The 24636-nt window shown below is 43.9% G+C and overlaps 1 protein-coding gene across 6 annotated transcripts; it reads left to right on the top strand.

Annotated features, from left to right (window-relative positions):
- Positions 1-15708: 15708 nt before the first annotated feature.
- IRX6 (iroquois homeobox 6) lies at positions 15709-22113 on the top strand. 6 transcript variants are annotated; one of them, XM_059713780.1, is made up of 7 exons: positions 15709-16869; positions 17880-18137; positions 18483-18592; positions 19100-19410; positions 19749-20369; positions 20798-20911; positions 21479-22113. In XM_059713780.1, exons 1-6 carry the CDS (start codon positions 16825-16827, stop codon positions 20908-20910), a joined length of 1458 nt encoding a protein of 485 aa, XP_059569763.1. In that variant the 5' UTR covers positions 15709-16824; the 3' UTR covers position 20911; positions 21479-22113. The 6 variants fall into 6 exon arrangements, with proteins under 6 accessions (XP_059569763.1, XP_019352981.1, XP_059569762.1 ...); XM_059713779.1 differs by lacking the exon at positions 15709-16869 and having other exon boundaries at positions 16882-18137; positions 19103-19410; XM_019497435.2 differs by lacking the exon at positions 15709-16869 and having other exon boundaries at positions 16882-18137; positions 21482-22113.
- Positions 22114-24636: the final 2523 nt, after the last annotated feature.

Below are 24636 nucleotides of genomic sequence, written 5' to 3'. Positions count from 1 at the left end.
CGCGTACTGGTTCAAACAAAGATGGCTTTACTTACACTGTCACGATGTACAGTGTAGGAAGAAAGTTACAGACTTCAAACTTCTGTTCCAATTAAACCGAGTAGCTCTTAGAAGATGAGATATCTTTAACTTGAGCATGCAGGACATGGGGGTACGTCGGGAGGTCGTCGACGGGGAGTCGTTGCGGGTGATCAGACCGCCAGGTTCCACTCCGAGACGAGCATGGAGTTCTCCAACCTGGGCGGAAGTGACTCCAACCCTTTATACGGCTAGTGAGCCAATTGCCAGCCGCCACGTAGGAATAATTTGAAACCAGCCAATTAGAGTATGTACATTTGCATATGAACGGCAGAAACTTTTCCATGCCGGGGCTCTCCACCGTGCCAAGAATTCCCCTGTCTCACCATGCCTTGTGCTAGAAAGTTCCACTGTACCGAGGCACTCAACTAATCAGCTCTGACAGGGGACACCACTGGTCACGGAGCACCATAATGATTCACTTCCATTGACTACTCCTCTCTGGGTCGGACCTCATATCCAATTTCCCAGCCATCAGACTGTGGTGTAGCCGAGGCCACAGTTGTCCAATGGGAGGCATTTCACATGTTTATCTTGGAAAAACAACCTACAGTCTTGCCTGCCAGCTTCACCAACAAAATAATCTCAAAGCTGTAGATCACACAATAATGAACACACAAATAATATCTTGTGGATTCCAAAGTTTGTTTGCAGGAAGAAGGTGAAATTTAGCCTTTGATTCCAATGAGAGTATAACTAAGACTGCTGCTAGATTTGCCATTGACTTCAATGGCAGCTAGATAAAGATTAGGTCTCTGCAAAGCTTTGGTCCCTGATTTGATTCAACGGAGATTCGGCCTGATTTGGTGGCTGAATCTCTGAATCCAAATTGAATCAGAAGACCCTTTAATCTCTCCAAATTGAATCAGAAACCTCTGAATCGATTTGGAGAGAACCGGTGATTCAGATATAGACACAGCTTTAAATGTTTCTTCTGCATACCTCAAGGTACCAGGCAGCTCATGAATGCTGCAATGCTGGGGCAGATGGAGCATCCCATGGGAGTGTGGGGTGGGGGTTGCCAGCATGCTCAGCAGCAGACCCAGAAGTGAACCAGAAGCACTTCTGGTCCACTTCCCTGTCTGCCAGGGAGCGCACTGGGAGACCCCCCCTGCACCCAACCAGCTTGGTGACTGGTGCCTCCTGGGTCTGGGGGGGCACCCAGGGTCCGTCTGTGGCTGATCACCAAGCCGGGTGGGCCGGCATGCTCAGCGGTGGACCCAGAAGGGGACCTCGTTCGCAGCTGAGTACATCGGGGGGGGGGCATACTCCTGTGGGATGCTCCATCTACCCCACAATCGCAGTGTTCACAAGCTGTGCCTGGTACCTTGAAGTATGTAGAAAAAACATTTAAAGCTGTCAGTGGCTGAATCGCTGATTCTCTGAATCACATCAGATCTTCAGATTTGGATTCGGCTGAATTGAATCACGGACAGTGATAAATCAACACATTGAATCACTGTCCCTGATTTGGGCCAAATCCAAATCAAATATGGACAATTACTCACACCCCTAATAAAGATCATTATTTATCCTTCTCTTTCTGAAGGTTTCTCATATGCTACCATTGAAAAGGCTGTTGGAGTCAGTTCTGTTGAAAGGACAGTATCTAACTGCCTGTTCAAAGGATGCACCATAGAGCATGTGTAGATGAAACAGGGTTTTTTTTCAAAACAGTACTTCAATTTAAGGCCAAGTAAACCCCCATGTCATGCACACACCCATGCATTTACCTGCCTCTCCAGCAGTGGGGAGGGGAGGGTGAGCTGCCAGCAGGTGAAGCAATCCCTGGGCTGTGGTGGGGTGGGGCTGATGCTTCCCTCTGTGGCAGCGGCAGCTCCCCCTAAGGTGGCACCCACCTGCAGGCACCTGGCTCAGGCAGTTCCAGGGGGCACCGCAGCCATGGAGGGAAGCACCAGACCCCCGCACAGCTCAGACAGGCAGGCAGGCTTCAGTGGGGAGAGGCGGGGGGGCTTGCTGCTTTTTCTGTTTTTTTTCCCTTGGGTGGAGCCTGCATTCCCAGGCTGCTGCCAGGCTGCCTCCGTGGGCTTCCTGCAGAGCCCCTGAGCTGCACGGAGCCTGGTGCTTTGTTCTGTGGCTGTAGGGCAGCAAACTAAAACTCCTTGGAGCCCCAAGTCATTTAAGGTGCCTCACGCTGCTGAATTTGCTACAGTGACTGGAATTAATGCGCAATACACCACTGACACGTGCAAACACCAACACCATTAAAGCTGTGCAAAAGCATTTAACCTCTTTAAAGTGTCATGCATACATGCCCCTCATTTCATCTACACACAGCTTGACAGACTCCTACACAAAAGAAATGACTGAGAAGATGTATGATAGATATGGTAGTGAAGCATTTCACCAGTAGTGATTAAAAAAAGCTAATAGACAACATATTTCTTTTAACTTTTTCTGTGAAAATAAGAAATGTGGCAGATTTCTATTCCATCTCTATTACATTTTTGCATACTTAGCTTTGTCTCCCATTTACAAATCATGAATCATAGATGAATAATGGACTGCAGATAAAAAAAAATACCTGGCACAAGTTAAAAAGAGGATAAAGTCTTTCCAGGCACTGTAAATTAATGACAACAATGTAATATAATTCTAATAAAAATCATATATTATTGAACATCTAAAATTCTTCTTGCTGGCTCTGGTTTGCTGTTGATGAGCAGCCATTATCCAGTTCTATAAGAAACTATACTATTTGATTGTCTATGGGAAGTTTCTCTTCAAATAAAGAAATATGAGTGAAATGCTTTGTTAAGAAGTCTTCATTACATTGCGAGGTTCAAATCACTGTATTCTTTTTTCTTTTTTTGAAGATAAGATATTATTTGATCCAAACAATGTCCCACAGAATTTCAAGATGTCATTTATAAAAAACACTGTATTGGAGAAGCATCATTGTCTAGTGGACAGGCACACTGGATTGGAACCAGGGATTCTAGGCTGTGTTCCTGGTTCTGACACTGATCTGCTATGTCTTTGTACTTCTTTGTTCCCGCCAATCAAATCATTTGTTTTTTCCATATACAAAATCTACAAAGCAAGGCCTATATTTTCTTTCATGTATATGTATCAGTTTGATAGGATATCTGGACACTCCTAACATATTTCATGTTAACCTGCTACTGGAGCTGCAGGACTTTCAGTTTTATTTCCTTTAAAGTGTCAGTTTTAAATGTGGGCACAATGTCCGGGTATTCAATACATTCTTCAAACAGGTCTGATCACTTCAGGAGGCAGACTTTGCCTCAAAAAGGGGCAGCATATTGCTGGATGCAGAGCTTGTCCAGACCTACGTGTAAAATTGAAATGACTAAATTATAATAACAATAACTCTTGCACAAGAATGCAAGTTCATGATTGGGACCACGTGAAATACAATACAGTTAATCCCATCTCTGGCTTTTGGTATCAAGTACACCCCATGTCTAACTACTCTAGATTAATTATGAATTGTTTCCCCTTTCAAAATGGTTGCCTCCTCCTTGTTACCACATTCCTTCTCAATCTAGGCACCTATGCCAGTTGAAAAATATTTTGGGATCTGCTGTTGTAACAACGACCAATACAGCGCCTCACAATTCATGACCTAAGGTGTCTGATTCAAGTAATCAAGCCCTACTGCAGTTAATTGAATGGTAAACCTCTGGAACAATCAAGGGTTTTATGCATGTCAGTTTCACTGACAACACTCAGGGCTGGATCCCAACCATTAATAATCACAACACAACCACAGGACAATGACCCTTCACTCTGTTGGCTTTGTCCGGGCTCTGATCATCAGTTTATCAAGAAAATATGCTTTGAAGAAAGGGTACAAGAGAGAAGTGAAGTTGCCAGCACAGTGCATTCATCCCAGGAGAGAAGAACCATGTTGGTCCATGGTAACCTACAACCGGCTGACCACCCTCAGTGATGGAGCCACACCCGGTGAAAAGCTTTAAAGATCAAGACCCACTTCCTGGCCTGTGTTGGTGAGAAAACACTATTACAGCTAAAAATATACTGGACTTTGTTGTAGATCATTCATTTGTACATTGCAATAGCTTACCTGTTATTTTCCTATAAGCTCATTATCCAACTAATAAAGCTTTTCTGCTAATTATCAGTGGAAGTGTTGTGTCAACCCTGATAAGCACTAAGTTAAACTTCCCATTTTAATTGCAGCACATGTAAATCATCTTCTGTACAGGAATATGTGCATTGACTCTGTGCTACTGAAGCCCACACGCTTCCACTCCCCTTCAGTTCCCAGCCAGTTCTCCCATGGTCTTGCGTTCTTGTGTGCACAAAAACAGCAGTATGAGGCAGGTCTGCCCAGAGAATTCTTGCTGCTGCATTTCAGGGTATGACGTGTACAGAGTAGGACTGGATGGATGGTGCTTATTCTTTGGCAACAGCCTTGAGACAGCACAGAACCAGCGTAGACAAACCTTAAGGCCTTAAACACTACTTAAGATCAAAATCAATGGAAGTTTTCCAAATCTATGCTACAGCAGGAAACCGAAACTGTCTCTCCGAGGTTCCTAACCACCCATCCTCTCTACATACTTATAGATAAGGTGCTCAAGAATATGATGAACAAGCTTTTGCAGAGCAGCCTCCACAGACACCAATGCAGGATTTACCCATTTGTTCAAGTCTAATAACACCTATTGTACATGACAGAATCCTAGGTGACTAACAACAGGCCAAAAGAACTATCTTTCAGCCTTTACCTCCACGTCCCATTCTGCACAACTTAAAGCTCCTACTGAGGGCAAAAGGTGCTTGATTTCTAAGGACTAATGTTTCAGACCTACACTATGAGGTCCTTCCTTTTTATACCACACAATATGGAATCCAATACATTTCTGAGCCTAGAAAGTATAGACATAAAGTTTTCATATGGAGAGAGAAAGTAATCATTAACTAACCCTCTCTCTCAATGACCTTCATGTTGGTGTGTCTATATTTCTCTGACAGTGTTAGACTGATGTTGTAGCTGTGATGGTCCAGGAATTACTCAAGAGGCAAGGATCTCTTAGGTGATATGAAGAATGTCTTGCATTCGAACACTTGTCTATCTCTATCCCAATCATGCAGCTGGTCCAATAAAAGATATCACCCTATATTGTCTCTTGTATATTTCTCTGTGAAGAGCTAGTCTAAATGTGAGATGTACTTACATGATTGTTGTATTATTATTTAGATAATTGTTCCTAGTTAATTAGGAACACCTAGAAAGTTTACCCATCCTTTTTTTCCCCTTTTTTTAAAGAAAAATGCTTTCTACTTATTCTGGAAATTAATTAATTAAAATAAATATCCACTTCTGAATTATACAGTATATTCAATATCTTTTAACCAATTATTTCAACTCCTTTGAAATTGCTTTCATGGGATAACAATGTTTTTCTTGACTAATTACATATACATCCTATGGAAACACAGTGTTTACAAATTAAAGCTTATGAGTTAGAAGGAAAGTTGAAAGGACAGAATAGGAAAAATGAGAAGAAAAATATTTTAAAGATTAATGATCAAGGGGGAAAATGGAAATACATTAAAGGCAAATGTGAGAGCTTTTAAATATGTTATTAAAATTGATTTATAAATGAGACATGTTTTTAAACAAGTACTTTATCCTTCACTAGGTATTTCTTTCTGCTACTTCTCCATGCATTGGCATCAGAGTCCAAGGCTTGTTACATTTAAGTGGGATGCTTGTAAAAGAATTATGGTAATACCTTCTTCGTTTTGCAAGGGTTAAGGACACTTCAAACAAAGAAGTACCATTGAATGAGAAATCTCAGGAAGAGAGAGATGTAAAATTCAACTATCATTGACTAAAGCAGGAGCCTGCCTGCTTCTGTGAAATCCACCCTGCAAATTTCTGAATGTCAGCAGGTCCCTTGAAAAAGTAGATATGGTTATGGACTGCCCCACAAAAATTCAGTGTATGCATACAGTTGTGTCATTTCTCCTTGGTAGTGCTCACAGAAGCCCAAATAGTAATTCAGTGTAGTAGAGCCTAGAGAAAAGATGGGTATGGGGGTGGGGGGGAATGCTGTACCTTCATTTGTGATCCGGAAAATAAAAACTACTTTTAACCTACTTGTATTGATCTCCTCTCCTTCTTTCTGCATTTATAGTTTAGTATCTGAGGATCAAGCTGGGACTTACACAGTTGAGCCGCACACAAAACTGACTACAAAGGAAATTTCTCATTGAGAATTTCTATAGAATCCTGCTGAAGGGCTATAAAAACCTCTGTTTCATATCTGGCTATCCACAGCATTGTGCAAGGTATGCCATCTTAATCACATGTGCATCATGCTACAATGCACTGTTATCCTGTTTTCTTTCTTCTGGGACTCAAACTCATGGTAAATTATGAAACGACATCATCTCAAGTCATAACAGAAGTTTGCATGGTTTTAGTCTATTTCATAACATGTATCTGCTTTGGAAAACTTTGGGACAACACATAAAGAACCATTTTGGTCCTATATAGTTATCTATGAAGTACAGATAGCAAGGGAAGCTGTATAAAATCACAAAACTAAAGGCAAAGTTTTGGAAGAGGCATGATTGCAGATCCTCAAGGCTTCGGCTGCTCAATATACATGTTCAAAATAGAGGCACTCACCCAAAGTGCAACTGGATTTATTATATTCCTCTACATATTTGGGGGAAGGCAGGCAGTGATTTCAATTGATTTGTTTCTGATTTACACCAGCCTGAGTGAAAAACCTGGCATCTTTATATTCATTTATAAAACAGCTCAAATATATAAGAGGGTTTTTTTATTTTTTTAGATTTAAAGCAAGGAACTGATAGACAACACAGTAGTATATTATAGATAAAAAAGCAGAAAGGGAATAATAAATATAAACTAGCAATTAGATTTCTAGATCTGGTAATTCTGAACTTTTGAAGAGAATGGTCCACAAAACTCATTCTGAATGTCCTCATAAGATCCTTTTTATAGTAGGTTATGAATCATCATCATGATATCTTTAAATGGATGATCAATACTATATTTTCCCATAAAACGTTTGGTTTGAAATCCGATTTTAAGTGCATTAGAGTTTTTGTGCACTGAATGAGTGAATGTCATAATAAATTGTCATCAAATATGAAAGAAATATAGCTTAGATTAATTGCCGTATTTATTTATGGCTCTATAAAATACACTGTGAAAGTCCTGGCACATTTTTGGGATACTAGTTTGAACTTTCAAGAAAGTTAAAAGCATTAAATGAGACTGAAAGTAGATTTATTATTGGAATGTTTTTAATTGCAGTTTCAACCAGACACAGGTATTAGAATGGCTATGCCCTAATGGCCATGTCTCGTGTGTTTTTTCTTTAAAAATGATATACTTCCCATATTTTTATTGATTTTATAAGATTTATTGTAGATTAGTGCTGCTTGTGTGTGAAATCACAAGTGGTCCCAGCTTCCCCAGAGTAGTGTGTTGCAGATGCCATATACCAGAGAAGGTTCTACCTCTGATGTAACTCACAGAATTAAGTACTATTTGAAGTAACAGCAGAAGGAAAAACTGGAGAAAAACAGACATGTACTGTTATGTGTTGAACTGAGTTCAATATGAAGCAGTACCATCGTGAAAAAAAATGGTACACAACAGCTAAGTACAGACATTCAAAAAGCCCAAGGCAGAATTGATCTCAGTACCCTGGTTTTCTGCAAGTAGCGTAGCTTAGATCGGTAGTGAACAGGATACACATTTGCCCTTTGGTGGGAGGGGCCAAATCTTAGAATTAGATGGTTCCACCATTTTTAAGCCAGTCTATGCATGCCAGATTTCTGTTCTGAGTATAGATCAGTTTCCAGTCACTTATACCAGTAAAAATGTAATGCCTGTACCTGCTCTCATCTACAGGGATGCAAATTAAGACTAATTCAATGGCGGTCAGTGGAATTCCACTCATATACAACAGGAATGAAGGAAATGCAAATCAAGAACAGTATCCTGTTACTCAGGCTTGTGGTAATGGAGGGCTTCATAACAGTTAATTGTTGTAGTGAGATGATTCTGGCTAGGTTACAATTTTGTTTTTCATCAATTATTTTCTAACTCTTATATTTAAAACCTGAAACCTGTGGTTAAAACCTATTTTTTTATTTTAAGTCAAGATACATAAGGAGCAGGTTCTAATATCCTTTTTCATATTAAATGGTACAGATTGAGCTCAGTGAGAACGCCTGTGAAGTATGGTACTTTCAATGTGAGTAAGCAATATTAGAATCTAGTCCTAAATAAGAACAAATTAGTGGAGCCAGACTATAACAAGATAAAGATATGATAGTCATTGCTAGTGGGTGCATCTGCATGAGACACGTTACTATGCATTAGCCTAATCTAATGCACAGTAATGAGTCACCATCTATACATGTGTGGGATTTACTGTGCAGTAAATTAGGCTAATGTGCCATTTACTAGTACCAGAAAATACAAGTACTAGATTAATGACACATTAGCCACTCTGCAGTAGTGCATGTGTAGATGCTAACTGGGAGCAATTTACTTCCGATGCAGGGGGAAGCTGTACTGGCTGCAGTGGCAGCTGTCTCTCCAAAATGTCGGGATTAGGACCTGTCCCAATCTCCATGTGGTTAGTAGAGCTGCCCTGGTAGCCAGGACTCATGTATCCCAGCCACATAGAGATTGGATCAGGACCCAATCCCCATGTGACCAGGAGAGATGTCCCCACTTGGTGGGGATGCTGCCTGCCACACACATGGGTACTGGGACCCTACAAATCCCCATGTGGATGGCAGGCCACATACCATCCCCAAGAGGGGATGGGTGTCTTGGCCATGGTGGGGTGGGAACTGGCCCCTGTGTCCCCTCCAAAGCTCGGAGCTCCCCCTGGCTGCTGCAGGGGGGCAAAGTAAAGCAGCCCTGGACTGGGCTGCTCCTGTCAGGTGCAATTTGTTCCCAACAGGGGTGCACACGTAGACATGAACCCCTGAGTGCTTTAACGAGCCTGAATTTTCTGCAAAGAAAACTCAGGCACATTAATTGCATATGTAGACATGCCCACTGTGTAGCACAGCTAACCTATCTTGAAATAATATGGCAATGACACAGTAGCCATGGAAATTTCACCAGCCAACTCGAACATGCTGACAACAGACAGACTGCTACAGAAGACTATACTAGGGCCATGATTTATATGGATCCAGTGGTCCCCACCACCCTATTCGTATGGTATGATGGAGAAATTACTACTTTTTCTTTAAAAATTCTTTCTACCAACTTTAGTGGACACAAACTGAAACCTACATGGCTGCATATTTGAAGTACAATCCTATGCCAACTCAAGGAACTTGCAGCCCAAGTGGATCAGGTATCTTTAAACCACCCCTGTGTCCCCCTGAGCCTAGGTTTCTAAAGGATTTGGAATATCCTGGGGGGGAAGCACCTAAATTACAGTTTCCTCCACCATCTGCCATAATATCATGATTCTGCACCAGACATGAGCTTCCCTGGTTAGATTTCTCAGCCTACCATTAACATCGTCTGTGACCTTGAGCAGATCACTTAGGCTAGGTACAGACATTCAAAAAATCCAATGCAGAATCAATCTAAATTATGTGGTTTTCTGTAAGCAGAATAGTTCAGATTGGTAATGAATAGAACACACATTCACCCTTGGGGGGGGGGGGGGGCACTCAAATCTTAACCAGGTTCTGTCATTTTTAAATCACCGTGTATGTACCAAACTTCTGTTTTGTTACAAGTAAGACCAGTTTTGTGTGCCAATTTTTTGTTCTGTTATGGGTATAGACCGGCTTCTGATCATGTATACCAGTAAAAGTGTAATGTCTGTACCTGGCCTTAGTCTCCTTCTGTGGGATCCACAGAGGAAACATGCTCATTGTAGCTTCCACTAGATTATTTGTAATATACCATTCCTCTAAGACCATCAATACCAACATTACATTAGTATGAGGGACATAAAATGAATGAGTGACCTTTAGCACACCCCATAGATCAGAGATGGATTTTATCTCTGGCTTCACATGAATCTTGCTCTGACCAAATAAGAGGCACTTTATGCAGCATAAAGGTCTCTTCCTCAAACTCTATGAAGGTTCTACACATTTTGCCTTCACTGAACTAAGATCATGATATATAGATTATAAAATTTTGACAGAAACATTGAATAGCCACTTTGCATCTAAATTAAAAAAAAACAAACATTTCTTTAAGTGCCAAATATTATAACCTAACCAGATCCAAACTTTGGGGTAATCAGGTGTAGATGTAAACTCTCTGGCTTTCCCTATCTGTATTATAGACCAAACCCAAGCCCTAGATACTGCCACACCTCATTCTTGTCTTTGTAGTTCCAGCCCATCTCATGAGCAAACAGCCCATTCCAACACCCTGAGTAGTACTCCAAGGCCCATCAGTCCATAAGGAATTAACAAGAGTCATTGTATAGGGTGGGGTCTGGTTCCAAGGTAAGCAGAGACATAGAAGCACAGAGGGTAAAGGTAAGGTGATATGGTTAGAAGGAACACTGTGACAGGTAGGGAACCAGGCAAGCTAATAGGAAAGAACAACTCTGTGTTGTATAGGGAGGCCCTCTCTGAATTTCTGTTTGAGGGCCCTGACTCCTGATTCCTCTTTACTTTCATTTCTGAAAAAAAAATGTTAAAAAGATCTTTTATTAACAGTTTGACTAAATGAGAGGGCTTGGGGGAGGAAAAGTAAAGAGATACCTTTGTAACTACTTCAACAGGCATACCAAATAAAAGGCCAATGTCAGCATAGCGTTACTGTTTCACTCCAGTCCTGTGATTTGTTACTGTATGTATTTTATTGCATATCTATTAGTTACACAACATGCCAACATGTACTCAAAACTGTGCAAACTTCTATAGATTTTTTTAAAATCTAGTTTACATTTTACCTAAACTAAATGCACAAACTTCAAGGAACTGAACTTCCTTAAGCATTCCCTTTTCAGAAGACAACTATTTAAAAGTCTTTAGTTATCCCTACTGGTGTTTCAAACTTGATCTAGTAAAAAATACTGTCTTGTGCATTTACCGGTATTCTGCACTGACAAGATACTGCACTACTGCAACCACTACCACTCCCTTAGTAAATCAAGATAAGTTCCATGCTTCACGTTGTCAATTTTACCTCTGTTCTGATGCTAGCTCTTTCTGTTTTCTGCTTATATGTGGAGTAATTAAAATACTGTATCTATGACAAGATATTAATCTTAATATTGTCCTAATTTTGTCTAGTTGTTTTCTGTCCATCTTGCAGAAATCACTGGTGACAATAGCCACTGATATAAGGAAAGTAAGCAGCAAGCTTCACAATAAACCACCATATACACTACTTCAGTTTGTCAAAACAATTAGTGTTTATTTTGGTTTTATTCGGTTAGATCTGCAGTGACTGATCAGTATAAATTATGTATTAGGCTGCCCAGCTGTACTTGTTTATTCATGCATGGACTTGAAGAATTTTCATTTTCTCAGTACAAAAAAAAAAAAAAAAAAAAAACTACAACAAAAAATCCATACTTTAAAATATAAATATACTTTCTTCTCTGCAATTTTTTTCCCTATATATTTAATTTTTTAGAAACTTTGGCTCTTCCCACTCCTCTCAGAATATTGCTTGTCCTTATATTCCAATGCTTGTTTCAATTAACCTATTATTTTATTCACTTTGTTATCATCAGCTGCATTTGAGGTAGTAGAAAGCACATACTTATTACTTTAACTCACAGCAATTACCTTCTAAGTAAAGCAATATCAGAGCCAAACTAAGTGATGCAGAAACTAAAAGCACCAAAAATCAAATTATAGACTTCATTTGGACTCACGTCCTCTTGCTTCACTGTAATAGGAAGGGCAGGAAAAATGTTTTCAGTTAGACTTCTGGCACACTTCTTTAAGAACTGAAGTTTGAAATCCACCTCATTTTCTTCTGTGCACATATATTATAAATGTATTTTTCTTTGGGACACCTTATTAAAAGGAACACATGCAGCATGTATATAATGCGTGCATGCCTGGGTTGGTTTAGATTACATAAATGTCAGTATAGATACAAAAAAGAATTAAAAGAGTCAGGTGCCACATTATGGAAGTATACATTTTCCCACAAAACACTGTCTTTGGTGTGAAAAACAAAAGGAAAACAGCTGCTGAAGTGGTTTTACCCTAATAAAAACAATAGCAAGTACCAAAGTACTAATTCCCCAAAGATTTACTGCACAAAGATTAGTACAAGAAGCCATTAACATAAGGTTTATGCCAAGGTTTACAAATCACAGAAAGATGTTTTCAACAGTTTTGATTTCAGTTTTTAAATGAGGTGTCCCAATAGGGTGAATGGGAGTAGGTTTTAGAGAAACAAGAAGAGACAGAACTTCTGACCTCTTGAAAAACTGGTGGGAGAAAGGTAGAACTTGTATTGGCTACTGTGAACACAGTTTAATTTCTCAGGTTGTAAGGGTAATTTAAAATGGTCTCATGTCTGGTTCTTGTGCAAGTATAGGCACAAAGTATGCTACACAAAGATCTCCGAAGGGCAGGATGCCATAAGTAACGAGAGAACTTGTTTGCATAAGGCCATCTCTCAAAGCTGCACTCAGCTGCAAGATAACAAACAGGTAACAGATTTGTTTTAATATTGACTTGGCTGGGTAAAGGATGACATATACAGTATTGCATTTGCATCTATTAAAAATTGTTTTGCACATTGAATCTTGTTGCAGTTTTGGTGTTCATTTGCTTTTTTTAAGGTCAGAGGGGTAAACTTGTTCACAGCATTTATTCAACTTAGCTGGATTTATAAATCAGGAATAAATCAATAATGATACAACAATATAGCTCTTATGTATTAGTAACATAAAGGGGATGTACACAATTGTTGCTCTCGCTTTTATCAGATGATTTAAGAAATTTGCTGTTAAAAAAAGACTAAATTGGTAATAAAATCTGCTGAATCAAGCTTTAGAACAACTGGTTTTATTACTTTATAATTAACGTGCTTTCCCTTGGGAATGCTTGCAATTAAATAATTAGCAGTAATGTTACCCAAAGGTGTTCTTTAATGAATTTTCTTAAATTATTGCCACTGTTAACGATAGCTAAAATGACTCAGTTTTATACTGCTTGCTTGATTGAAACCTACATATTATTTTGCCAAGCTAAAGACTATTTTCTTTTAGTATCATGAATTATTATTATTTAGTTGATCTGGAGATTATTTCAGCTCCTTTCAGCTATTTGGATTCTGCAAGGCTGTAGGAATTAAACGGAGTATGAACAAGTGAGTTCTTCAGGAGGCTACACATTATCTATTGCTTTGAAACTTCTAGCCTTGGCTAGATGCTGAACCTTTGCTTGGGCAAGGCTTCCAGTTTAAATACGTGTAGGGAATGGGATGCTAGACATCATGACTTGAATACGATAAAACAGATTCTTAACATTTCCAAAGACTTTTTTATCTTGGATTATTCTATGCAAACAAATAAAGGAAGTGGAGAACCTTACATAGCACAAGCAGTACTGGTCCAGATCATCAAGAGTTCTTGTTAATGACATTTCTGCCCACTGAGTTGGAATACATAAGTAGTGTAATATCTACCTACCTATCTATACTACTATACTAATATGGTAACTCACCGCTTCCTGATTGAAAAGGATGCATTTTATCATTGTACAAGGGCAGGGGAAGGGGAAGACAGCTCACATCCAGATCTATATATTTAAGTAATTGTTCCACAATGAAGTACAAGAGTCCACATGATTATTTTGCTTTGTTTTGTTTTTTTATTTAAGATGATCTGAAATATAGTGGGTGTCTGGGCCTCCTTTTATCACCGCTATCTGTGCATGGATTGATTCCTGTAATTCTACCACCACAGTTCTTTAAAGTTTATGAGGATAGTCCATGACACCTCACTGGTGCACAAGATTTTGTACTCAGCCGCTTTTTCCCATACTGAAATCCTGCAACAAACCAGATCTCCATAAAAAAATGTCTGTTACCTAATAATAGATCTTCATTTGTATGCACAGATTATGGCTTTAAATACAACACCTGAAAATACTGAAAACATACTATGCACATCCTTTTTTTTTGTGCATAAATGCTTACAGATCACTCTCTCACTCTATGGAGAGAATTCTCTCTGGCATAGTGAGTGCAGCTTCTAGCAATAGCACTGTACTAGTTCCCAAGTGAGAAGCCCTGTTTCTTATGAAAAAATAAATACTAATAAACCTTTAAGTGTTGTATTTTCCTGTTTTGAGAAGCGACTGGGGGCCTGCTTTGCTTCAGTGAAGTATTTGACAGAATGGTGATTTTTGGAGACACAGTGCAGCTGGCATAAAATAAGGGCTAGTGGAGAGGGGGGTTGGGGGTGAAGTATCTTATCCCAGACTTGGGGCCAGGAAAGAGTGTCTGCTCCCATCCCAAGTCTAACAGAGCCGTGGGTGGGTGTGTTGAGGGGAGGCTCTTTTTTTCTGATGCTGCAATAACTACTCCTCCTAGATCTCAGTGTGTGTGTGTCTTTTTTTCTAATACTGCAGTAATTACTCCTAAGTCTCAGCAAGCTCCACCACCCGGGCTGGGGCTGGGGCTGGGGCAGAGCTGTCCCCTCTCCTGCAGCTGCATGACTTGATGTGGAGGGAGAGGGGTGGGGGGCTGACAGCGCTGCCTGGCTTGTGCCTTGTGCCCTTGTAAGCCTAGACGAGGCAGAAAGGAGAAGGTGGCTCTACCTGACTGAGCGCGTTTCATTCCCTGAAGAAACAGGTTAAGTCTGTGTGTTCTCCTGCGGCGTGGGCGTCTCTCCCTCAGATCTGGATCTAGCACCGTTTGATCAGATCCCGGCTTCACTCGCGGCTCTCCAGCGCCACCCTTAGAGAGCCCGAGCAGCTGCAGCCACAGACTGGGGTGGGTTTTTTTAATTGATGCTGCTGGAGGGGGGAGCGAGCGCCCATCTGCCACTCGAGAGCGGACAGCAGAGGGGCAGCGAAGCCGGCCGGCCGGGCCCGGCCCCGCCCAGCGCTGTCCGCCCCGTCCCCGCCGCAGGGCAGGCAGCGCCCCGGGCCCGGCTGCGGGGAGCCCGGGCGGGGAGGCTGCGCGCGGGGCCGGGGCTGCTGTTGGGAGGAAGGGGATGGACATCCCCGGAGCCCGGCGGGACGTGCGAGCGCGGGGCGGGCCCTCGGGATCCTCGCCCCCTGCTCCCCGGGACAGCCTGGCGCGGGGAAATTGCCGGCTCCCGCCCCAGCACCCCCCTCCCAGCCAGACGTGCAGCGTGTAGGTTGCTGGTTAAACAAGGGCATTTCCATTTGTTAATTGATGCAATTACGCCGCGGTGGGCACGGGCAGGCTGGGCTCCAGCCAGCCATCAATCACCCTCCCATTGACCTGTCAAAGCCCCGCACCCCCCCCCCCCCCCACATTGCTGGGGCTAATAGAGAAAAATGCATCCCCGGCTCCTCGTTAATGAGGGAGGGGAGGAACCCCCTAGGCCGGAGCTGTCTGCCCGCACGCGGCTCCGGGCTGCCCTCCCCGGGGAGCCGCCAGGGTGCTCACCCCCCCCCCCCCCCCGCGCGGGCACGGCCGGGGGCAGGGGGAGGAGGAGGAACTGGCTGGATCGCAGCCGCTGCGACGCGCCACGCTCGCCTCGCATGCAAAAGTTGGGGCTCGCGAGCGCAGAGCACAGGGCCACGGGAGTGCCAGGCACCGGGACAGGCGCGGGGGAGAGTCCGGCGCTATCCTGGCTGGGAGCAGGCTGAAGCAGCACAGACCAGTCCCTTCCTAAACACCCCCCCCCCCGCCCACACACACACACACACACACACACACACACACACACACACACACACTTATCTACCTGCCAACGCCATTTCTTCCCCTTTTCTTGGAAGCTCCAGGGACATTAGTGTGTGTGTGTGTGTGTGTGTGTGTGTGTGTGTGTGTGTGTTTGCGGGGGATCTTATCCGGCGTTTTCTTAATGACCGCAGTAAGTCCCCCCCCCCCGCACACACACACACACACATTTCTTTTTCTAAATCGAATTTGGATTGTGCTTTAAAAAAAGCGAGAGAGGGAGAGGGAGAGAGAGAGGGAGAGAGACCAACCGCAAAGCATTTCAGGTCCCTGCCTTTGACGTGCATCACAGCACAACATTAAAACAACATGAAACAAGTGTTGAGTGCATCTTAGATGTTAGAGATGATTGGCAAAGATTGTTATATCCTTCCTGGTGCTGTCGTTTCGGGATTACTATGACGTCACTTTGATACTCTCCCATGGATGAATGCTAAAGAACTATAGAGCAGAAAATAATACAAGCAGGCTCCATATCTTTGCAAGCCTTACGTTATTTCCCCCCTTCTTTTAAATCCCCCTTTTCAGTTGAACCTTCTATACATTGGGGTGTTTTGTTTTTATATATATATATCTCTATATTTATATATAAACTTATATATTTATATATATATTTAAGGAGGATGGGAGGTGGGGGTAACCTTTTTCAGGCTTCAAACCTCATGCCTCAGATGCCTGGCTGCTTTTCTTAAGTGCAATCATCCATAATTGAGAAAAAAAAAGCCATACGTGGAAATGTGTGTGCGAGAAGGTGCATCCTGAAGCAGGGTTCAGTTGCAATCGATCTGGGAGAAAAAATAATATTGCCTATGGTCCAAAAATAAGGAGCAGCTATGTCCTTCTCTCAGTTCGGATACCCCTACAGCACCACTTCACAGGTAAGACAAAAGTGAGTAGCACTCACTTTTGATCAGATTCTGCTGCTGCTGCTGCATTCCAGATGTCTTGTTTCCCTTCCCCCCTTCCTTAGAGTCTTTTTTTTTAAAGGGCACATCTGGAGTCTTCTTTTTTTTAAATATGTGCGCGCGTGTGTCGTTTGTGTTCTGCTAGGATTAAATAAATAACCCTCAGTTTGCAGGGCAGGGAAGCTGATTTTCCTCCACTGTTCAATTTTAAGTGCAAGAAAAAAAAGCCTCGGTGCAGCTGATTTACAAATCTGTATTGATCTATTACCTATGTTCCTCACTTACAGCTTTCAGCAGAGAAGCGAAGCTTTTGCAGAAGCTTTATTCTTTCCTCTGTGATGTTATCCTAGAGCGCTAGTGGCTGGGTACCTGCCGAAAGTATTCGGGCATAGCTGTCTCGTTTTGTGGGGTCTTCCGATGTATCAGTTCTGTGTGTAACTTGCCTCTTCCATTCTCCTCCACCCTACCCCCGTATGTCCTTAACTGCATTTTTTCTAAGAATAGGTCGTTTCTTGCCGGGCGGCTTCCAAAATGCCCTCAAATTACCTAAAAAATACGTCTCTACCGTAAACTGATCCATAATGTATTTTAGTTGGATTATTTATACTCCGGGATCACAGAAAGGTTTTTCCTCGGGAAGCTGGCTTCTTTTGCCTTTAAAATTAAGGAAAGCTAATGCCTCTGACTGCATTATCTGACATATTTAGTGTTTGGTCTATGGTCAAATTAACGGCAAGCACAACTTCTTGCCTTTAAATCAATGGAAACTGAGCGATGGGGGCTGAGGAGAAGCGAGGGGCAGCGAGAGGCTGTAATTTAAGTCTAGTTTCCCCAAAGTTTGGATGAATCGTTCCCACGCCCCCACCCTCCCTTTCTGTATATTTGTAATTTCCAATCATTAGTCGCCTGCCTGGATGTTGTCCCTGCTCCACGCTCGTGCTGCTTCTAAAGTAATCGGCGTGAACCTTCTCTCCTTTCCCCAGTTTTTTGTGTCAGCCAGCCCTAGTACGACCTGTTGTGAATCTGCCTCCAGATCCGTATCGGATGTTACCTCTGGATCTGCCCAAGCTGCTACTCTTTGCTGTCCCTCTTACGAGAACAGGCTGCTGGCCACCACCAGGACGGAACTCAATGCAGCTCTGGGGATGTACAGTTCTCCCTATGCAGCCGCCGCAGCGAGCCAGAGTTATGCCAACTACCTTCCCTACAGTGCAGACCCGTCCACTCTCTACACCACGCTGGTGAGTAGAAATCCAAGCACCATGCCCAGGTGATCTTATCAGTATGTTCCCTATCCCTGTAACTTTTGGGGAGGGATAAGGGGGGGGGGGGGGGGACAGCCCTCCTGCAACAGGCTACCAACTTGGGTTTCTGGATGGAGTAACAGAGGAGAAAATAGCCTAGAATAATGAAATGGGCACAGTCCTCCTGGGGGAAAAGCAACAGCGGGCATCTCAGCCCGGCAGAGATACAGAGAACTAGGGTGAGCGTCAGGGGACAGGAAAGCGGGCAGTTTCCACGAGTGGAGGGATTTTGGATTTTACCACCATCTATCTTAACGTCACAAGCTGCTCCTTCCCTTCCAGAACCCGCAGTATGAAATTAAGGATGGCACCAGCAGTTTGCACTCGGGAATCGCACAGCCTGCTGCCTACTACCCCTACGATCATTCCTTAGGGCAGTATCAGTACGACAGGTAAAACCCCTTTGATCATTTGAGAATAACATTAATATCCCTCTGTGATGCAGCAACAGACATGAAAAAACCCCGGGATTTTATAGCTGACAAATGTTATACAAAGAGTCCACGCGACCGGTAACAGCAGTCACCTAAAATAAAACTTTGCAGCTAATCTCAGTGCTAATTGCAATGGAATGAAGTGTCTAGGAAAGGCAAATTGGATTGGCAACATCTGCTACTAAAGTGGTGACACGTGGTGCTCCAGTGTTAAAATAGAGTGTAATAGTTTAGACTTCACACACACAGGGGTGAATTACCAAGCGGGACAGGATGCTAATGTGGGAGCCCCGGCTCCAGCTAGCAAGTGGAGTAGTAGCAGAAGATACTCCCTACGACAAGAGCAGAGCAATTTTAAGGAAAGCCACTGGTTTTTTTTATGCACGCATTATGTTTAGACAATCTTATAGGCAAGTTCCTTTCGGGTAACAAATGCTGGTGACATGTTCTTTTAATATTTCCCAGCAGGTATGGGACCGTGGATTTCAGTGGCTCGGCTAGACGCAAAAATGCAACCCGAGAGACAACCAGCACCCTTAAGACCTGGCTGTATGAACACCGGAAAAACCCTTATCCCACCAAAGGGGAAAAAATTATGCTGGCCATCATCACCAAAATGACTCTGACTCAAGTGTCCACTTGGTTTGCTAACGCCAGGCGCAGGCTCAAGAAAGAAAACAAAATGACTTGGTCTCCTAAGAACAAAGCAGGAGAGGAGAGAAAAGAGGAAAACAAGAGAGAAGAGGAGGAATATGACTTGGAACCTGAAGGCAAAGGTTGGTGGGAAAGGCAAGCTAAGGAGAGGGGTTGAATAGGCAAGTCTGAAAAGGTAGAAGAAATGGAGTATTTCCTCTTGTTTTCCTGATAGCAGCAAACGTGCTTTAAAAAGCAAGGGAAGGGACAGGCCCCATCTAAGAATAAGAGACATCAGTAAGTCCCAGCTCTGGAGGAAGTTGCCTTTAAAGTCATCAGATAACAGCATCTTCCTTTCCACGCACACGCGCACCCCTATTAGTGAGTAACATCTTGCCTGGCAAAACCTCCCTCATGCCGTTCCACAATTTCGCTAATGCTTTGTTTCCCTCCCCCCACCCCCCTTCATTATTTTGAAAAGCAGATCAAAAAAGCTGCAAGGAAGAAAAGGAATTAAGACTGAGTGATCTGGACGACTTGGACGAGGAGGAAGCCGAGAAGCTAGACGGGGACCGAAAGGGCACCCATCAAGAAGCCTCCAGCCTCAGCACCGCCTTGGCTGAGTCTGAGAAAAGCGACTGCAGCTTGACACCACCAAGCAGTTTTCACACTTTCCCCTGTTCCAAAACCAGCTCAGCAGCAGCAGGAGACTTCTTAGAGACCGTGGGCCAAAAGCCAGGCCCCTTAGTGGGCACCATGAGTGAAGTGCAACAATACGAAACGACAGAAAAGCCCAGAATCTGGTCTTTGGCTCACACGGCAGGTGCCAATGTTATAATTGGCCCCAGCACCCCTGAACCAAGGACAGTGAGCCCGGACTGCTTGCTGCTCAGAGGACGGCACGCTGTCCCTGGGCACTGCAGTGAAGGGAGGCCCCTCGCCAGTCTAAGAACCCAGCCTGGTACTGACAGTGCGTTTGAAGAGCTGCCCCAGCCCACCAAGATATTCAGAAACTCCACTTTCAACCTCCAGTCAATACAGCTGAACTGTGCTTCCTATCCAGTCTTGGGAGAGACGTGCCAGTATTCTTCAGGAGCTGAAGGTACCCGGACTTCCATATTTCTCTTCATCCTGAAGGGGGTAAAAATCCTTGAGTGATAAAACCATGCAGCTCTGCCGAAACAGTCCAGTCTCTTTTCCACATTAATGGTAATGGCTGTTTCTATTCCACCACGCTGGTTTGCCTCATTAAACTGTCCCACATGTCACACGAAACGCACACCGGGCTTTTTGGGGGGTAATTCGCGCAACACAGAGCTGTCTGCTACCCTAAATATTGTTTTTGCAGATACTTTCCCTAATGTCCTAACCACTCTAATTACTGTAGTGCAACCCATTGCTGGCTGGGGGCGATTCCCACAGAGCCTGACCTAGGTTTCAGGACGCTGGAAAGCTTGTTGGCCTAGGGAGGAAGCAGGCAAGTGTACATGTGTGAACCGCTGACTGTGAACTGGTTGTGTCTGTACGCAGGGTTTGGGAGAAATGTGAAACCTACCCAAGGAGCCATAGATCTCAGTGAAGCTTGCCTAGTACAGCATAAAGACAAACTGAGAACAGCTTTTAGGCCAGTGCTGAAGAGGTGAGGTAGGTGACTGACTTTCCTGCACGCTACATCAGGTTATGGTCTTGTCAGTGGGTCAGTAAAGAAAGGCTGGGCTGGGTCTGCAAGGGGGGGACCCTGTTTGGTCTCAAAGGCCGTTTCAAACAGCTGATCGAGGGTGTGTGGCGCTAATACCAATTTGCTCTTTTCCAAACAGCCGCAAATTTAACGACTCCGGGTTTTATCTTTTAGTACAGAGGTTACAGACTGAGGCTGGGGCTAGATTGTGAAGCCAGGATGGGCAGAGGAGAAGATAGTCACGGGCTCTGCTTTTCAGTGAGATTTCTCCCAGGCCCAACAACTCTTCTAGTAAATGAGTTTGAAATGTTACTTAGAGCACGCACTAATTGGATCCAAATGTAGCAAGTGCCTGGAGGCACTGCCTGTGCCTCCGTTCAGCATGTCTCACTCCGGTTCTGTAGGACAGGGGTGACTACTCCCATCCCCGCTCTCTGGTTGGGTGTGTAGTCAGAACCTTTAGTCTCTTAAGGGGCGGAAGCCCCACTAGATCAATGCCAGTGCAATTTTCATCACCTTTCTTTCCCTTTCAGCAGGTTAGACTGTCTTTTTGAGAATCCTGAAGATGGTTCTCAGTTTGCATCAAGGCTCTTGGCTTAAAACTATCCTCCATGAACAATGATGATCTCCACTCCTTGAAAGCATTAACTGTGACTCTCGCTTCCCTCCCCCTGCGATGGGGAGCGGTCATACCAATTGCACAACTTGCTTTTAACAAATGGATGAGACTTAACACACAATCGGAAACAGGACGGAGGAACTGTAATAAATTCTAGACCTTGTCTCATGCACTGGATCATTGTAGTTTCGCACAAGTTTACAAAACAGTACTCCTTCCCATCTCTGAGTCCACTGCCACATCGTCCTCAGTGTACAACTACTTTGTCATTTGTTAAACCCCCAGTGATTGTCTTTACCAAAAAAAGGCCAAACATTGTTTCTTTCGCCCACATTGTGTCTTCCTTTAAACGACTACTTTCATTTTCTTTTCTTTCTCTGGTAAAGTATCTTTGTAAATCATAATGTCTGTGTTTGTTCTGGGGAGACAGAGAGAGGGGTATGGTTTAAGTTAATAGTGCGACATGCAAGGCTGTTTCTTTTCTGTCATTGTACAAGGATATGGCTGAAAGTATTTTTAAGAGTCTCTAATTAAAGCGGATCAGCTGAATGGTGTGAATCCGTCTTGTGAACCTCTAGAACTGGTAACCTCACTCTGAGCTGCTCACACCCGTGACACGTAGGGCGATTGATTTCCCAAGAGTGTTGGATTTCTCCTCACCCCTACTCCTTTAAAAAAATAGTTTCCCTCCCCCTTGCATACTGGGACAAAAAAACCGGATGGGTACCCCTGGAAGTTGGAAGTCTAGCAACTGGTTTGTAGTGGCAAAGTAGGACATTGTTAGTGGGTCACATCACCACCATCCAGTTTAAAGAGCAGTGCTGTGCTTTACAAGACAGACAAGAAAGGGAAACCGCATCTCTGCATTGTTTCTGTTTAATTAAAAGTGTCATCAAACACTTTCTTGTCGAACTAATAAACCGCGCATAGATGAGGAAAGAATGTTTCTTTGTTTCTAGAAGCAGTGGCAATAATTTAAATTAATAACTGTGGTAATTAAGAGGTCATCTATAGATCAACCCGATACCAGCTATTTCCAAGTTCACCAGGGTCACCATTTACATTAAGTCATTTGTGGTCAATAGAGTCCAATGAATTTTACCTTAATAAATCAGGGAAATCAATCCTCAATATCGAGTAGGCTTCTATGTGTTTACCAAAGGCCACCAAGACAAGTGGGACTGCGGAGGTGGAGGTCCTCTCGTCGTGTGACCGAGAAGTGAAGCATGGAATGTGGTCGGAAAAAAATCAATGAGGGGGGAAAGCCTTTGGAAGTGGCCTGTAGGTAGTGCTTTATGAGTACACGTGCGCTTTCCCCACCAGTGTGCACGGGCGGAGATTAGGGTCTCAAGGAGTTGATCCCTTTGGGCAGCAAGTCTCACCGACCCTACCGCCTCCCTGCCCCGTGTGATCTCAGCTGGGAGCCGGGAGGAGGCTCCTCTCTCTATTCTTGCGATTGTAGCTGAACCCCTCGATTCGGACCGGGTTGCTTTGAGGTTGCAAGGCATAGATGGTAAACGGCTGTCTGCCTGCCTTGGGTCCAGCCCTTCCTCTCCGAGTTGCCTAAGCGAGGACTGCAGAAAATGCCTCTTTGCAAAGCTGACCTGCAGGCTGCGATCATACAATCATGGCCAAGTAGGGTTGGCCGGACCCTCAGGGGGTCATCTAGTTCACCCCCCTGCTCAAAGCAGAACCATTCTCAACTGTATCATCCCAGCCAGGGCTTTATCTAGCCGGGTCTTAAAAGCCTCCAAGGATGGAGAGTCTACAACCTGTCTCGGTAACATATTCCAGCGTTTTGCTACCCCCCTAGTGAGAAAATTCTTCCTAATATCTAACCTAAATTTCTCTTGCTATAGCTCGAAATCTTGCTTCTCGTCCTACCTCGGGAGGGGGGGGGGCTCTAATTGAAGGCGTTTCCAGGCGCCGGGGCAGAGGCTGGGCTCCTGGACAGGGAACTTTTTAGCTCTAATTAGAAATCCTAGTCAGATCACGCTGAAGGCTTTGCTAATCGCCCATGAATCTTAATAAGCGACATTCACATTTCAGCTCCACAGTTTCGCATTCAGACCTTATTGCCAGCTACACTGAGGACCCAAGTGCCTTCTCCCCTGTTTAATGAGCGGGTGATAGGACAGAAACTCAGTTCTGTTCCTGCATCTCTGGAAGTTCAGAATAACTAAGTCTGTAAATGTCCCTAGTCCTGATCGGGATCTTCCTAATGCCTCCTCCGCAGGCTCTGCCCTGAGCGGCCCTTAGCGGCCCTGAGCAGCCCTCGAATAAATGACTGGTCCTTTTGTTTCAGGTTTTCACTTTCTGATAAAGCCAAAGGAGTCTTTGCAGGCTGCGGGGGTGGAAGACCAAGGGGGACGTCGTCTCTTGCAATTTCAAGAGGTTCTGGACTCAAGTGCTTGAAAAACCGACAGGCAGCAGAGGGGGTGTGTCCCAAGGGGCCTGTATCTGGGGTGCAGGGCACTCAGCAAACGAGCCCCGAAAGCAGAGGCGCTTCTCAGCTGCAGGAGCAAAGGCGACTTGCTCGCAGCTTTTTTTGGATATTGCTTTTCCACTTCCTTAACCGTTCTTGGCAAAGCCCAGCTCCGCAGAGGCGACAGGCTGGTGCAGTGACCTGCAGCTTAGAGGTAGGGAAATTAAGCTGCGAAAAGAGAAACATTATTTCAAGTCGGATTGGAAGGATTAATGCTTGTAATACAGAGCATTAGGCCTAGGCGGAGGGGTCTTGCAAGTAGACGTGTCAGCCCTTCCCCTTCTGGCATCCAGCAGAGAGGTCCAGGTGTTGGCAGCGCTGGGGACACATCCAGACAGAGCCAAGGACCTCCGAGTCCTTACCACTTGAGACACTCGCTGGGATGCCAGCAGTAACCTGAATTCACCTGGACCGACTCTCAGCAAGAAGGGGATCTACACATCCATGCCCTGCAGGGACTTGCTCAGCTTTGTACGGGGAAAGGGGAAGGGAAGGGAAGCGGGTAGCTCGGTTGTGGCACTAATACAGAACCCGTGTGCTGACAACAGCCCCTCGCCTGAACCTCAGCACTCCCCTGTCCCACTCAG

Source organism: Alligator mississippiensis, chromosome 10, assembly GCF_030867095.1.
Source record: "Alligator mississippiensis isolate rAllMis1 chromosome 10, rAllMis1, whole genome shotgun sequence".
Lineage (NCBI taxonomy): Eukaryota > Metazoa > Chordata > Crocodylia > Alligatoridae > Alligator > Alligator mississippiensis.
This window is presented reverse-complemented; position numbering and strand designations above follow the sequence as displayed.